The sequence below is a fragment of the Onychostruthus taczanowskii genome, unplaced genomic scaffold (genome assembly GCF_017590055.1).
Source record: "Onychostruthus taczanowskii isolate IOZ18803 unplaced genomic scaffold, ASM1759005v1 scaffold78, whole genome shotgun sequence".
NCBI lineage: Eukaryota > Metazoa > Chordata > Aves > Passeriformes > Passeridae > Onychostruthus > Onychostruthus taczanowskii.
The window spans coordinates 2,273,138-2,288,126 of record NW_024505671.1 but is presented as its reverse complement, the minus strand read 5'-3'; the positions used below and the strand labels follow the sequence as shown (position 1 = coordinate 2,288,126).

Genomic DNA, 14,989 nt, shown 5'->3' with positions numbered 1-14,989 from the left:
CTGTGCTCACTCTGGGAGCATCTTGGAGCAAGGAAACGATGCTTTCGTCAGACAGTGTCTTGCCTCCGAGAGTTGAGGATTGCAACCAAATGTATGCAAGTAAGAAGTACTCTAATTAAAGAAGAAATAAGAAATGCAGACTCCAAGGCTTAATGAATCATAAAAAATACCTAGAAAAAAAAAACCTAATCTGGCTAATTCCAAGTGTTTAATTGAGTTAGCTGAAATGTTTGCATGCGTGAACACAACCACGTACAGTTATTTCCCTGGGTAGATTTCTTCAAGCTGTAATATTGATTCTTCATCTGGAGCATGAGTGGCAATTATTTGTTAATAAAGCTGTAACTGTTCTACATACCAAATCAAGGTCTTGGGAAACCCTCCTCTTGCGCAGCTCTTCCATCCTCTCACACACATCTGTGAAGCAGGTGTTATAGTAGTCTGCATACTGCTGTGCCAGATCATCAATATTTCCCAGTGACCCGTCCTACAGGGAAGACAAAGAAAACAGGTTAATCAATTTTTAAATTCTAACTTAAAGGTAGCACCACAACTATGAAGGAAAGCCCTGTCCCTGCAGCACATCGTGCTCAGGTCATCCTCTCCATCCCTATCCCAGAGCACACTAACAGCAAGAACAGCTGGGAACTGGATTACCAGAACAGCTCCTCACAATCAGGTGGGACTTCGCTAATTCCCACAGAGAGAAAGAAGGCAGGCACAACAATGCAGTGGAACAACACATCCTCAGGCACTGTCTGCCCCAATTTTCTCCCAGCAGCACCTGGTTCTTCCAAGCAGAGGCTCAGCTCTTCCAAGAGCCAGTCATTACACACATTTCACTGACCCTACCAAGACTAGCCCTGCTTTGTGACAACAACTGACTGTAACTAAAACATTTCTTACCAATACACCAAATCAGCCAGACTGCAAACAACGACACCCACAAAGACACACTGTCAGCTGGTCTTTTAAGATGCAATGGAGGTGGCAACATGGTTTGCTGAGTCCCAAATGTCTGCTTTGCAGGCCATGATTGCTACACTGCTAATAAAACGGCTACAGCCAGAAACCTAATTGTAGTAATCTGTTAATTACAGTCCAAATTCATACTTTAAAAATTATGAAAAAAGAAAATAAGACCAGAACAATAAAATTGCTGAATTTTAAGTGTCATGAGAAACCTTTCTAAACATCAGATATGTATGCCCCATCTGTGAAGTGAGGGGGTGGGCAGGTACAATATGCATGCACTTAAGATAGGTCCAAAAGATGGGATGGAATAATCTTGTATTCCTATTTGTCTAAGTTATGAAAGAGCATGTATGTCACTGGGTGCATTCCTTAGAAGGCAACATAGATGAAGATAGGCTCTCTATGCCCATCCTGAGAGAAGGACAAGAATACATTGCAGACTATTATTTCATTGCTGCTGTTAATATATGCACACATATAAACATAAAATTATGTATTGATTATTAAGAAAACGCTAGGCAACAGAGAAATAATGTAAAATAATTATGCCAATAATATACATAAATTGCAAGGTTGAGTTATAGCATATGAGCTAGGATGAACTTTCAATTAGTAATCACACCTTAATGAAGCTGTTGTTACTTGGAAATAAGTACGTGGTCCCACTCTCAGGGTTCTGGACTATGCTGAAGAGGTAGGTTTGCTCTAATGAAGTATCACTTCCAGAGAATTGGAAAAAACCTTCCAGTTGAAATCCAAGTGAAAGCCTATTAAATCTGAGTATGTGAAAAATATTTTCTACTCTTTTAAACTGTTCCACAGGTGAAACAGTTATCTCCTGAAACTTCTGCAGATTTACCCAGAAACTTTTGCAGAGCTCACATACCCAAAATTTAGATCAGCTTGCATTTTCTCAGCACTACTGTGTACAGCAGAGGTGGAAAACAATTTGCATGTCACTTGCTGGAGCAAGAGAAGCAAAATAACTTCACTAAATATATATCTACACCTTGTCCCCTGCCCCTATACTTACGTATTTTTTACTGTAGTTCCTATCTCTCAACCTGCCAAAGATCTCACACAGGAGATGTTGCAAGCATGAAAAGATTGGGGTCCTTATACAAATACACTTCTGGGAACTTCAGACTTTCCAGAGCTTTGGACAAACAACTTCCTGCACTGCTAAGCAAATGTACAGTTTACATGGGGAAAAAGCCAGCACCTTTGAGAACACAACCCTGCCTTTCTACAGGAGCCACAGTGCTACCTGCTCACAGCAGAAGCCTATGTTTTCCTCCAACCACCTCCTTGAAACTTGGACTATTGCCTGTACCATGAGTTCCACAAATTTCCCTGTGCCATTGGACACTCTTACTGGTAGCACTACCTCCTCTGGTAGCTGAGGGTGTGCTTTCTGGTCCTACATGAACTATGTGCTGCTTTCAGTGTTTAAACACTCTGTAGGAATAACCAGGGTTGCACAGCTGGGGAAAAAAATGAACACCAAACTGAAAAAGCCACCCCAAAACTTAGCCTTCATTTGCTCACTTTTGTGGGCATTAAGAGAACCTGTATGACTTTCAAAGAGATGATGTGACATCTGAATCCCAGCCACGAAATCATAACAAATATTCCTCTCTAAGGGTTATCAAAAATTTTCACTTTGGAGTATCTTGCCCAGCCAGAGTCTGTTTATTCTTTGATAAGCTCTGCCAGTTAAGAATATTCAAGCTGCAAACAGTAATGATATAAGAGCAACACAGGGAAGCATCATCTTACTAGAATAACAGGAAAACTGCCTATCAGTCCATCTCCTCTCACAATTCTGGAAACCATACATTCCATAAAGTTAACCTGCTCCAAAATACTCAATTTTCAAAGGTAATTCATGACTTTGAAATTGCCTGAAATTCTCCAATTCTAAACATATCATTTGAACTTTAGCTTAGCTGAGAGGTATTCAGAGCTGAGGCTCTCAGCATGCTCCAGTGCTCCTCCCCACACCTCCTCAGACACGTGGTCATGGACCATTTTAGGATAGCAATGGCACTGCCAGTGGATCAAACACAGCCAAACAAGTGCTCATTTTTCACTTGTGCTGGCATGCAGTTCACTGTGCTATTTTTAAAGGTAGCCTCCAAAAGGCTGAAGGCTTCTGACTGTCCCTAGAATAGAATTAGCTTGATTGCAGCACCCCAATTAAAGCCTGCAGAAGGTGGGTGGCCCCACTGCCAGCGAGCACGTGGCTGCAAAAAAAGGCCAATTCACAAGTGACTCAGTCCACCAGTGCCACCATGTCCAGAGGAGCAGAGCTTCAGGCATCAGCCTGCCTGACTGACAGCAGGGATTGCTGGCAGTGCTCAGGGCTTGCATGACGGGGGCTATGATGCAAATGAAAACAAGCATGATGTCCGGAAAAAGATGAAGGAACAGAAGAAATCCTACAATACATTAGAAGATACAGCTGACACACAGAAAACAGGCAGCTGGCACACATACTTGTTACAGCCCTGCCACATGCTTTTGGTGGGGGTCCAGACCGAGGGCAGCTACAGCTTTATGCAGTTGCCATTCCACAAAGGTTGTGTGCACCATCCTTAAAAGATGTGGACAGCTTTGGGGTTTGAAGCCCCATGGCTTCAAAATTAGAACAAACCCACAAACATTTGCATTTGCACCTCAACTTGCCAGAAATGTGCAGTGGAAAATGCCAATTGAAGGATTTGTGTCCGTGGTCAAGAGTTGATTTTATGAGTTTATGCATGCAGAAAGCATTGGTTTTGTCAAAAGAAATACAGATTCATAAATCAACCCAAGCCAAGACAGCAAACACCTCGTGACCTGCAGCATCCACTCATGATTTCATGTAAGTAAATGTTGTAACTTAGCAAAGGATTGTATATTTGATTTACATTATATCAAATTTGATCCCTACATAGTTATCTCCATCATCCTCCTTTATCCTTCAAGCACCACTAAAAACATGGCAAAACTTAGAAAAGAGAAGATGCTTCATTCTTCTACTGCACAAATAGTGGCCAAGAGCTACTTTAGGTATCATCAAACCACACGTGTAACTCATCTGAAGAACCATGACATTTTGCCTGTTCTTTAAGTTGACCCTCAACGTCTCCAAATAATTCTAAACTGTCTCACACAAAATCACTAGCAGTGTGCTTTTCAATTCTATTTTTTGAGTCTTTAAAAAATATTCATATGCAAAACATGAGCTCCAGCTTGATAAGTCATGCATTCCCATACAAACAGGGTCAAAGAAATAGTCTGAGATGTTTTTAAAAATCTCTAGAATTATTAATAAAATAGAACACTAAAAGCATAACTCACAATATTTAAAAAATGCTTCACTCTGATGCACGAAGAGTAAGACCCAGGGGCAATTTTCATAGGTTTAGACAAATATGGAGTGCCATTGTAGTTTCACGTGTAGGAAAAAGCATACAGTTATTTGATACAAAAAATAACAAGCCAATGTAATATATAATAAGCCTTCAATCATGTACCACTATGCCCCATTTTGATAAAGATGGTTTGCATATTTGAGACAGCTTATGCGAGCAGTGAAACAACATATAGCTTTCAAATTTGTTCTTACTGATATATCTGTATTTAAGAAGCCTCTGAAATGCTCTGAACTGTCAGTAACATTTTTAAAACCAAAACCTCATAATAAACTCTGTCATTTATAAACTCTGTCATTTTGTCACAAATTCAACAGTTAAAGCACAAACATTTTACACCAATTGTGTTATTACCATGTAAACGGCAATGTTCCCGCTATATAATCCCACAGATCTTCTCTGGTGGAAAAAAATGTGTGAGCAATACAAACATCAAGCAAGAAAACCATTCATCAAACACTTCACTGGTGAGAAGTTACAACATGTTTCCCCTAAGACTTCACTAGAGCACAGACTCTTCCACAAAATAGTTTGATAACCAGGAAAGTGCACAACCTGTTATTTATAAAGGGTTAAATGTAAAATGAAGATTTAATAGCCTAACAAAAACAGAAGTTATCTCAGATTTCTATTTTCAGTTGTGAAGTGTATTCCTAAATTTTCATTTTATAATGTATGCATGCAACATTTTTTGGCATCATAAAGCACAGAGCAAAATGATTAATTGCCCTGAAATTCCAAGAGAATTAGTTCTGATGTGCATGTGAATACCAAAGGAATCCATTGGGATTCCTGTTAATGGACCAACTACAAAGCAAAGTTGGAACGGTTTGGCACTTATTATAAAGTTAGAATTTATCGGTCACTGCACATCAGTATTGGCAGAATCCTCTGTATTTGACATCTGAAAGTGTAAAAGAGAAAAATGTTTTGCTAGAGAGCTCTGCAGGCTGTAAAATTAAGTAAAAATACATTAATATTTTAGTAGTATGATAAAATAAAAACACTAATAACTAAGGAGGAATAACAGACTTTCAAAAAAAACCACATACATTTGATGAACCTACGTCTACCGAAATATTAGGCACTAGCAGAGCATGCATACTTTCTGCACAAATTTCTATGTAGAATAAGATTATTAGAAAAATCTTACAAAAAATATAACTATTTTACTCTGTACTTTTCTGTCTCAGAATCTGAAAAATGTGTTACAAAGCTGCACGTTCCAGCATATCCTCCTCCTATTCTGGCAGATATTAGGAATGTTAGGAAAGAGGTCTTGATTACTGGATATATGTGCTCACTCTCCCAGCCCCTGGTGAAATTCACGTAACTGCATGAACCTCAGAAATGTAAAAAGATGTGGATGCTCCATGCCTGTTTGTTCAGCGAGACAGATGGGTCTCCATCTGCACATGGCAATGCAAGTTACAGCACACAATGCAACTATATGCGTTCAAAACTTAAAAGCCACTGCAGCTATGGCCCCATCACATGCAAAATCAGGGATCTTAGGAACAGGTCAGAAACTAGAAGACAATATGACTTTTTTTTCCTAATAAGGTATAAATGAATGTGGAAATGGCGCTGGCAAAGGGAAGGTGCTATTTCACAACACACAGCAATCATGCCCTGGCAAAGGCACATTCTTTGACCTTTACAAGCTAAGATGAGAAAAATCCATTTCCATGCCTGAAACACAGGACTACTGTGTGGAGAGTCACTGTAAACATTAGCAGTTTATTTCTGGCAGTTAGATTTTAACAGGGACGCCTACTAAAAATTTGTGGAACATGACCTTGCATTTCAATAATACCTTTGGTTTGGATAGCTCTAAGAAGTACATAAATGAAAGCCAGAACGTGGGCCAGAGCAAACAGGCTTGTTTGGGGAGGGGAGATGGGTAAGAGGGAGGAGGGACAAAAAAAAGCAGTGAAATGAGAACATCTGCTGCAGGAAAACATATTTGTGCCTAATAAACGCAAGCAATGATCAGATTTTCGTGGGACAACTTTGACTAAGATGCCACCCCTTTTTAGATGTTTTTAATAATCATAAAATCTCATTAAAGCTTCAGAAACTTTGCATCCTTCCCTAAGCAACCTTACACTCATGGCAGAACTCCCTGCATTCCAAAATATACCAATATCTAAATTCAGGTTGCACTTGATCAATCTGAGACACAGTATTGCAGGTTCCTTCACAGTTCTTTCTAAGGAGGCAGATTGAAATCAGATCCAAACCTTTTCCAAACACAAGATTTAAACCTGCATCCATCTCTCTGGCTAGAGCCTGCATCTCAGTTTACTACAGCAATACAAAGTGAGGATAGGTATCTGTAGGAAAACCTACAGAGCTCCACTATAATTCTGTTACACATTTCTGACCCTCTTGCTACCAATGTATTTATGCTAGGAATAGGGGCTGATGTTTTGCCTTCTGGCACAGCTTCAAAATGCTTGCATTAAAAATGAACCCAACAAGCTGCTAGAGAAATACTCCCTTCTATTCCTAGGGCTCAGCAAGGACAATCTTCCATTCAGCAGAGTTAACAATTCCACTATCCATGCAATGACAGGTTCAAAGCCTGTCTTGATAGTCAGCAGGGTCAGAAATGTGAGAGAGACAGAAGTGCAAGGCCAGACAGCCAGCACTTCCCTTGATATTCAGAAGAAGGCATAAAATACTCAGCATACAAGCCATGACATTTTTATATTGAGAACAGCTATTTTTGAGGATGCTGAAAAGTTGTCATGGTTCCCTTGACCTCTCTACAGCCAGGAACTCTGAGAACAAAAAGAACATACAGACCAGATTGATTCAATAGACTTTCCATTAATTTTTATGGCATCTGAGGGTTGAGTCATTAAACTATGTGGCTTTACAGAGAGTTACAAAAATAGATGTAACACTACTGTGTCACACTCTCTGCAGCATGGTTAAAACACTTATAGATTCTGTACACTAAGCAGAAAGCACAATGTTATACTTTGATATCAAAGATTTTGCAGCAGTTATTTGAAATAACTGAAAGAACCCACCAAGTTCAGAGCACAGTCACTCTAGACCCAAAAAAATCATATTAAACCACACAGTTATCTAAGTTTTTTTCATATATATATATATATAAAACTTCACCCTGTCTTTACATCAAAAATCCCTCTTACTCTTTTCAATACTCTGAAAATAAAATGTTTTCTTCACAAGTATCACCATAGTTGGTTTTTCCCCCCCCCTTCTTTTTACTGTAAAGCCCCAAAGTCTTCGTCAAGAAGGCATAACAAAGCACCTCTGGAAAAAACATTCTGAATGTGATTTCTACTTTTGCCTCTGTAAATTAAAAAAAAATGTAAGAGCACACTACTGGGATCCCTCTCTGCAGTTTGCAACCAAGGAAGTCCTTAATGGAAAAAATAAAAATATATGAACGCTAACAAAAAGTTGTGTCTATGCAAATGTACATTCCAACGTACTTAAAAAGTTGGTATTTATCACAAGTAAAACCAGGTCTTGACAGACAAGAATCTTTGCAAATTTTATTTATGACAGTTAATTCAAAGCACCCTTAATGTCCAGCTTCCCTAATAACAGTATATTATCCTCTATCCTCCTTTCCCTGAGGTGTTCTGCACTAAGCTCATCAAAATGTAACTCAAAACCCTTGTCTGCTCTGATATCTAAAAGGCCACCACCATCCACCAGACTGGTCAGCAGTCAACTGCAAGTTGCCATTGTTAGCTTCTATAGCAGAACAAGTTTAAGCCATGTAATAGCTGCACCTGACATCACCTCTCATTAGTTTTTTCTCCCTTGCTCTCACTGCCTCCTCCTTTTGCATACTCTGCTGAGACTTGATCTCACATTGAGTGAAAATTTGTCACTTCATGTGCACCAGCAGCAGTGGGCTCTAGCCTGAGACTTGGAGCAGAAACAAATGGTAAACAAAAGAATGGCAAGGGTTAAGAAATGTGCATATATCTGATAAAAATACAATTAAGGAGATGGAGGTGAATTTCCTGTTTGAGATTTGGGAAATTTAACATATATTACGGGGGTGGCTTCATATCTGAGATAAGTTAGGGTCTAATGAAATAGATAGGCAAAAGGCAAACATCTCAAGTAGATGATGAAATAAATATTTCAGGGAGTTAGCCATATCAGCTGCAATAGTGAAGACGTCTCATTAAAGCTCTTTTCCTTATATTTAGTAGTAGTATAGTATGTCAAATGCAAATCTTCTGTGATATATGGGATTACATAACTGAGGTGTGAGTAATCACTAAAAGAGTAGTCTGAAAACATAGAAACAAAAAACATGTAAAAATATTTAGATATTTAAAGGCAAAACAAACTGAGTAGTCAACAGTATCTCAGGTCAAGTGTGTAAGCTCAGCAAGTCTTGTTTACAGTACTTCCCTAAGGTGTTAAAGTTGCTCAGAGAAAACAAACTTTGATAATGGTTATGTGCTAGTTTCACTAACAAAACTACTTTTCAAGTATTAAGGCAGGAGAGAATGACTGCCTTTAAATTGAACTGTGCTATGCTTTTCCCCTGGACAGTTTGGCAAAAGGAGGGCATACTTTGTCCAGAAAAAGTAAAGTTCACTCAAAAAAACGTCTCATCCTTCTTTCTCTGTTCCCACTGCCCCTCCCCCTTGCCTTTTCAGTGTACTACTGTATGCTCCTTGCTGCTTTATTTTGAGATCCAGGCCCAGGATCCTGGGCAAGTCCCTATGCACAGCAGTTTCCCCCAGCCCACTGAAACCCAGCAGTACTGGGTTTCAGTGGGCTGGGAGATCACCAGGATAGGAGAACACTCCATGGTTCCCTCACTTCTTACCATCAGCAGCTAAATTCTGCATGGGACCTTCCCCCCAACTACAACTACTGAAAGGTAGAAAACACAGTCCTCTCCCATTCTGCAGCACTGGGAAAGCCCAGCAGGAATGCAGTCGCCTGCCGCATGTTTCCCATGGCTGGATGAGCCTATTACCTCATCTGCACTTCCAGGGCAAGAGCTACAGGGCAGCACTGCACCTTGCATCATCACCCAGCTCGGCAGTGAGCATCCCAGCCTTTAGAAATGCTGCTTTTAGGAAGCTGGGTGTGACAGCAAGCAGAATTACTTACTCCTACTTGTGCCATTATGGATGCTGACTTACAAGAGGAAGGTGCTCTCCTGCTATCCATGTCAAGATATCGAAAGGGCAAAGGAAATATTGAATATCTGCCTTCATTTCAAACTGTTTTTACAAAGCATGAAAAAACACTGCTCTGCACACCAAGGCATGACAGGATTGCTCCTCTTTTCTGGGAGTAGGTATGGAAATCAGCAATCCTGGTAGAGGTGCCCAGCAGCACAGGGCACTGTGTGTCACTGTGTGTCCCAGAGACACAGCCCTTGATTTACTGTGGCAAGTGCAGAGGGCAGCCCAGCTGCCAGCTGTGGAAAGCCAAAATGCTGATGTTTAAACTGCTTTCATGTTTAAACTGCTTTCTCAAACTGATATTCTTCTGGTTTTTCCTGGTAGAAATTCAGCAGCTTGCAGCCTACAAGATACACCCAACACTTTTACATAAGCAGGGACTAACTCCTACCACTTCCTGACAGGTCATCTTTTACCAGGAAAGGAAACAACTGTAATTGAGCATGGAAGCAATCCATGTTTCCCCCTGTAATCTTAGCACCAGAAGAAATGATTTCCTGTAGCTCCTGTAAGCAAGCTGTGCCCAGGCTCCCCTTTACCAGTGCCGCCCATCCTGCCTGCCTGTGCTATCCCTGCAAACCCTCACTCCTGCAGGGACCATGTGCTCTGCACTGGCACAGAGGGGCAGCATTAATGAACTAGCTTAAGTAGACACCCCACATTCATACAAATCTGAAACCAGAAAGGCAGAGTCTGCCCTTCAGTGAAGCTCTTCAGTGAAGCCTCAGCTTTTGACTCTTAAGAGAGGTATGGCACTGTTAATAGAGTCTCAACCACTGCAGGTAATGTGCAGATGAACTAAATATAATACTGTTCATGCAAAACTTCATGGCTGGGCTCAGGTTTTTTATCGCCTTAACTAAGCTTCCTCAAGTCTCTTTGGAGAGTGTTTTATTTAGGAACAGTAAAGCACAGTTACCAAGGGGGTTTCAGTTCATTTAATTAAGTTGAATACAATTACACTCCAGTGGGTCTTAAAAATGAAGAATCTATTTAAATATTATATAGATGCATGTCTTTTAAGTACCACAGATTGCACAGGGCTTCATGTTTATATCAATTAGGGATATCAACCTAGCAATAAGAACTCTATCGCTTGCCAGCTTATAATCCTTTCCACTCTGGGATTCCGTATTTTATTTACTAATTTCCCTTTATCTGTGTACAGTGAAGAAGGGGTTTTTGCGTTCCTGTGTGCTCACACTGCTTCATCATTGCTAAAGCACTTCCTAATTAGGCTAAATAGGCCTCTTACACAAATAAAAGAGGAATATTTCTGCCTATCAACAGAGCACATCCTACAGTCTGGGCTTCAGTAACTGTGTGGTTGCCATATCTCCCAGGTATTTCAAGCACATATTTTTCTGAAGGGGGAACATGAAGGATGTCACGTGCTTGTTTCAAGGAAGTGCTTAATCCTGTGGCTGCTGTCAGTCCAGTGGCTCTGCCCACTGACAAGAGACATAAGGACACGGAATGAAGCTGCATCAGAGGAAGTTCAGATGGGACATCAGGAAAAAGTTCTAGATTGTGGTCCATCACTGAAACAGGCTCTCCACGGAATTGGTCACAGCACAAAAGCTCATGAGAGTTCAAGGAGCATCTGACAATATTCTTAGTCTTATGGTTCAGTTTTAGGTACCTTGTGAGCAGCAGGAAGTTGGACTAAATGATCCTTAAGGGTCCTTTCCAACTTAGATAGTCTGTGATTCTATGTTGCTTTTATTAGATACTGAATTAGTTACTCAAGTGTTGCACATCACAGATGCACCTCAAACTGAGGCACAAAACAGTTTGAAAAGCTTCAGATAGGTAAAAAGAGGTCATAAAAAGCAGAAGTTGGCAGAACCCCAGTGTTAATGAATCTCAAAAAAAAAAATTGTGTCTCTATAAAACCTGGTAGTTGATTCTCACTCACAAAAGGCCCTGAACCACAGGCTGAAAGAAAACAGTCATAGATAAAGACACTTGGACTTGGATGGCAAGCAAAGCCCTTAAACAACTTCTTTATGCATAGTGTCATGAACATCAAAAGGAGAACATCCTGGTAACTAACCATTTGTCAGGACAGTTGTCATGCCAAAGAAAAATATCTCACCTAGTTGTAAAAGTGACAGTAACATGAAAGTCTCAGATGGAAGGAGTTTCCTCACAGACTCTGCTCCTCAGATGAAAAAAGTGACTCCAGTCTCAGGGAACACCACCCCATAAGCCCAGCAAAAGTGGTAAGACAGCCTCTGTACCAGGCTGCATCTGAAGCGACACAAAGCCAGCAGGATACTCTCTGAGCAAGATGTTGTATCACTTTTCACAGTCTGCACCATTATCAATTTCAAAACAAAGGATGTATAGTAAATAAGCTCCTTCATTCACAGAGAATTAGGATTTGAAACAAAAAGATTTTGCTGTATGACTCTTTCAAATGGAAAGGAAAATCATGTATTTTCAGATATGGCAATCTCTTCAAAGCCTGAAAGATGCAAGGGTTGGTTCAGAAGGAGTTACATGTGAACAGGAAAACAGGGCATCAGGCTGTCTCTGGGAAAACAGTAAATTGCACTCTCATGCCCAGCTTGTTGCAGCTAACCAGCCTTCTGCTACCAATTACCCATTCAAAGCATCTGCTGGCAATACCCTGATGGTTTAGTTTTACATGACTCACACACACATCAGTGGTTACCCACCTATAGCCTGCAGTTATCTCTAAGCAAAAACAAAACAAGGTGTGACCAACTAGACATGAAGGCTTACTTTGCACTACGATATCCCTACTTGGTGCCTGAAATAAGTCTTTTCGTTTCTAAACCAAGCTTAAATCTCCATTATTTACTTCCCACATGCTCCCTGATGTCCATACCATTCAGCCATCTCCTCTGGGTCTCCAGGAAGTCAGCCTGCAAACTGACCTTCCCCAGCCAAGGTCCTGGTGCGTGCTCCAGTCATTTCCTGCCATGAAGGCGTCAATTCTTCCTTTCACATGATCCTTCTAAATCCCTTTTCCTAGCAGTTGCAAGTTACTGTTCTCAGCTAGGACTCTTGTCACTTTTCTGGCCACAGAAATACAACTCTGGATACTGACTCACTGCACCTCCGTCCTCTGCCATCCTCTGTTTCCGCTTTATACGAGAGGTACTTTCTTAAGACAGGCATGATTCTGGAGAAAAACCCCTACTTTGCTCTTTTTTAGTCTTTTGGTTTTGTAAACTGTTCAAAGCTCCCCCAGCAACAGATCTGCCTAAGAAAGGCAGAAGGGTCAGCAGCACTTAACATACATTTTTATCCCCCTTTCCTCTCTCTTTCTTGGCAGTTTGTAAAATAATTAACTACCTGTAAGCATTCTGCAGTAGTTATTAGGTTTGGCAGATGAAAAATGAAGATTTGTACAATCTTTTGTATTCTATGTACACTTGAGACAAGGATTAAAACCCACAAGTAACTTGGCAAAGATTACTTGAAGAAAGCACCATTCCATCAGAGAGAAAAAGCAACATTGAGAACATTCACCTCTTTTTTTTTCCCCTCCTACTTTTGGTATTTAGGAACTCAAACTCCACACTAAACAAACCCACTGAGACTCATCACAACTAGGATAACAAGGATATGCAGAAGGATCCCTCTCCTTTCTCATTTCTGTGTGACCACACACCACATGTGGGATGAAGCTATTCTTTATCATCACCATCATGCCAGTGATTTTGGTGAGGTCCTTGACCTTATGTTCCCTGTTAACTTCCTGAGTTTAGATAGCTATCATGCAGAGCTTAGGTTTTACAAAGTTTAGGTTTTAGAAAGCTTATCCATCTGCACATATATACTCCCTGACACAAAATCTAAACAATGCATTGCTGGGTCTGGGCTGAGCAGGAAACAATACACCTCACTGAACTGAAACATCCTGGTGTCCCTTTAATTCAGCATGCATCAGTACATGGCACCACAGTGGAGTGGGACTGCACAGGATTAGACTCCATTTCTTGTCTCACTGTAAACCGCTCAGAATAAAGGAAAGCGTAATTACAGAGGAAAACAATTATTAAGGAAGGGCAGTCCTTTTGCACTACTTAGAACAGAGCAGTCTCCACTGATTAAACAAGAAACAAAACAGACCTTTTCCCCCAAACCTCAGAAGAAAAATTTCCTCTAGAAACTTGCTCTCCCTACTTGGTTTTTTGGTTTTGATGTCCAGTATCATTACCAGTCCTCTGATAAAATGTTGCACTGGGAATTCTTTCTCTCCAACCTCTGTACAAAATATGATATATCCCTAAAAATACTCTGAAGCATCATGTTTTTAAAGCATAACCATACAATCATCGTGAAGATGGAAACTTGAAGACAGGAACCACAAATGACATACAACATGCCCACACCTCTTCCTGTTTTACAATGGTTATTTATGAATTCTAAGGTGGGAAAGAAACCTAATAATGGAGTGGAAATCACAACCTCCAAGTGTTGGTGGATATTATGTATGAACACAAACACATTTATTTATAAAACAGGATTTTTCTTGTTTTCATCCTCAGAGATTATAAGCTGCAGTTTAAATGTAAAGGATTTATCATCAGCTTTCAGAGCTACTGCCCTAAAGTGGCCAACCACTAAAGCTCCAAAAATTACAAGTATTAAATATTATTCTGTATAACTGAAGGCTGCATTAAGTCTATGCAATGATATTGATAACAATATGAAGCACGTCTGACATGGATGGTAAAAGGAGATGACTCTTAATTTAGCAATCAAAAATAAGTATTTTCAATTTGCACTCCATCCCTAGGATTGCACTAGAAATTTCTGGTGTAAAAACCCCTTTTGGCTGAGTTGCAATATGCAGCACGTGTCTGCTGGAAAACAGCAAGCACGGAATCAAAAGAGAAGGAAAATGTTTTAGAACTGTAACAGATATGGATGAACAGAGATAATAAAACAGGCAGAACACAAACATCCAAACATCCCTGCAAGAGTAAAATGTGTAAAATCCACATCCTTCAGCAGAGACATATCATTTCTAAAGGTATATATACGACTCATAAGATATTGCTCTGGCAAGCAGAATTCTTTAAAAGCCTAAAATGCCTTTTTTTTCTGAAGTGTGATGTAATGCTATGCAATCAGCTCTAGCACGTGTTTTCATCTAAGCTCCAGCTGTGGATGTGCACTCGCTGACAGAACTTTTAACAGCGCTCCCATGGTTGTGCTGGGGTTGCAGTCAAGCAAAGAGCAAGCTCTGCAGAGCAGGGTCAGCCTGGTGCTGGCATTGAAAGGGGCAGGAGGCTCAACTCATCTGAACTTATGAAAGAACAACAGAAGATGCATTTTCGTTTTTTCCTAAAAGCCTACAGGCCACACACTGCTCCACTATAAATAAACTCATGCCTTAGGCTCCTG

At 40.3% G+C, this 14,989-nt stretch overlaps 1 protein-coding gene across 5 annotated transcripts in view; it reads right to left on the bottom strand.

Moving 5' to 3' along the window:
* Positions 1 to 14,989, bottom strand: part of SASH1 (SAM and SH3 domain containing 1) — a 535,689-nt gene that overhangs the window by 98,486 nt on the left and 422,214 nt on the right. For all 5 annotated transcript variants that reach the window (XM_041423458.1, XM_041423463.1, XM_041423459.1 and 2 more), the window contains one exon: positions 359 to 487. In XM_041423458.1, coding sequence (XP_041279392.1) covers positions 359 to 487 — 129 coding nt within the window. The remainder of the gene's footprint in view (positions 1 to 358; positions 488 to 14,989) is intronic.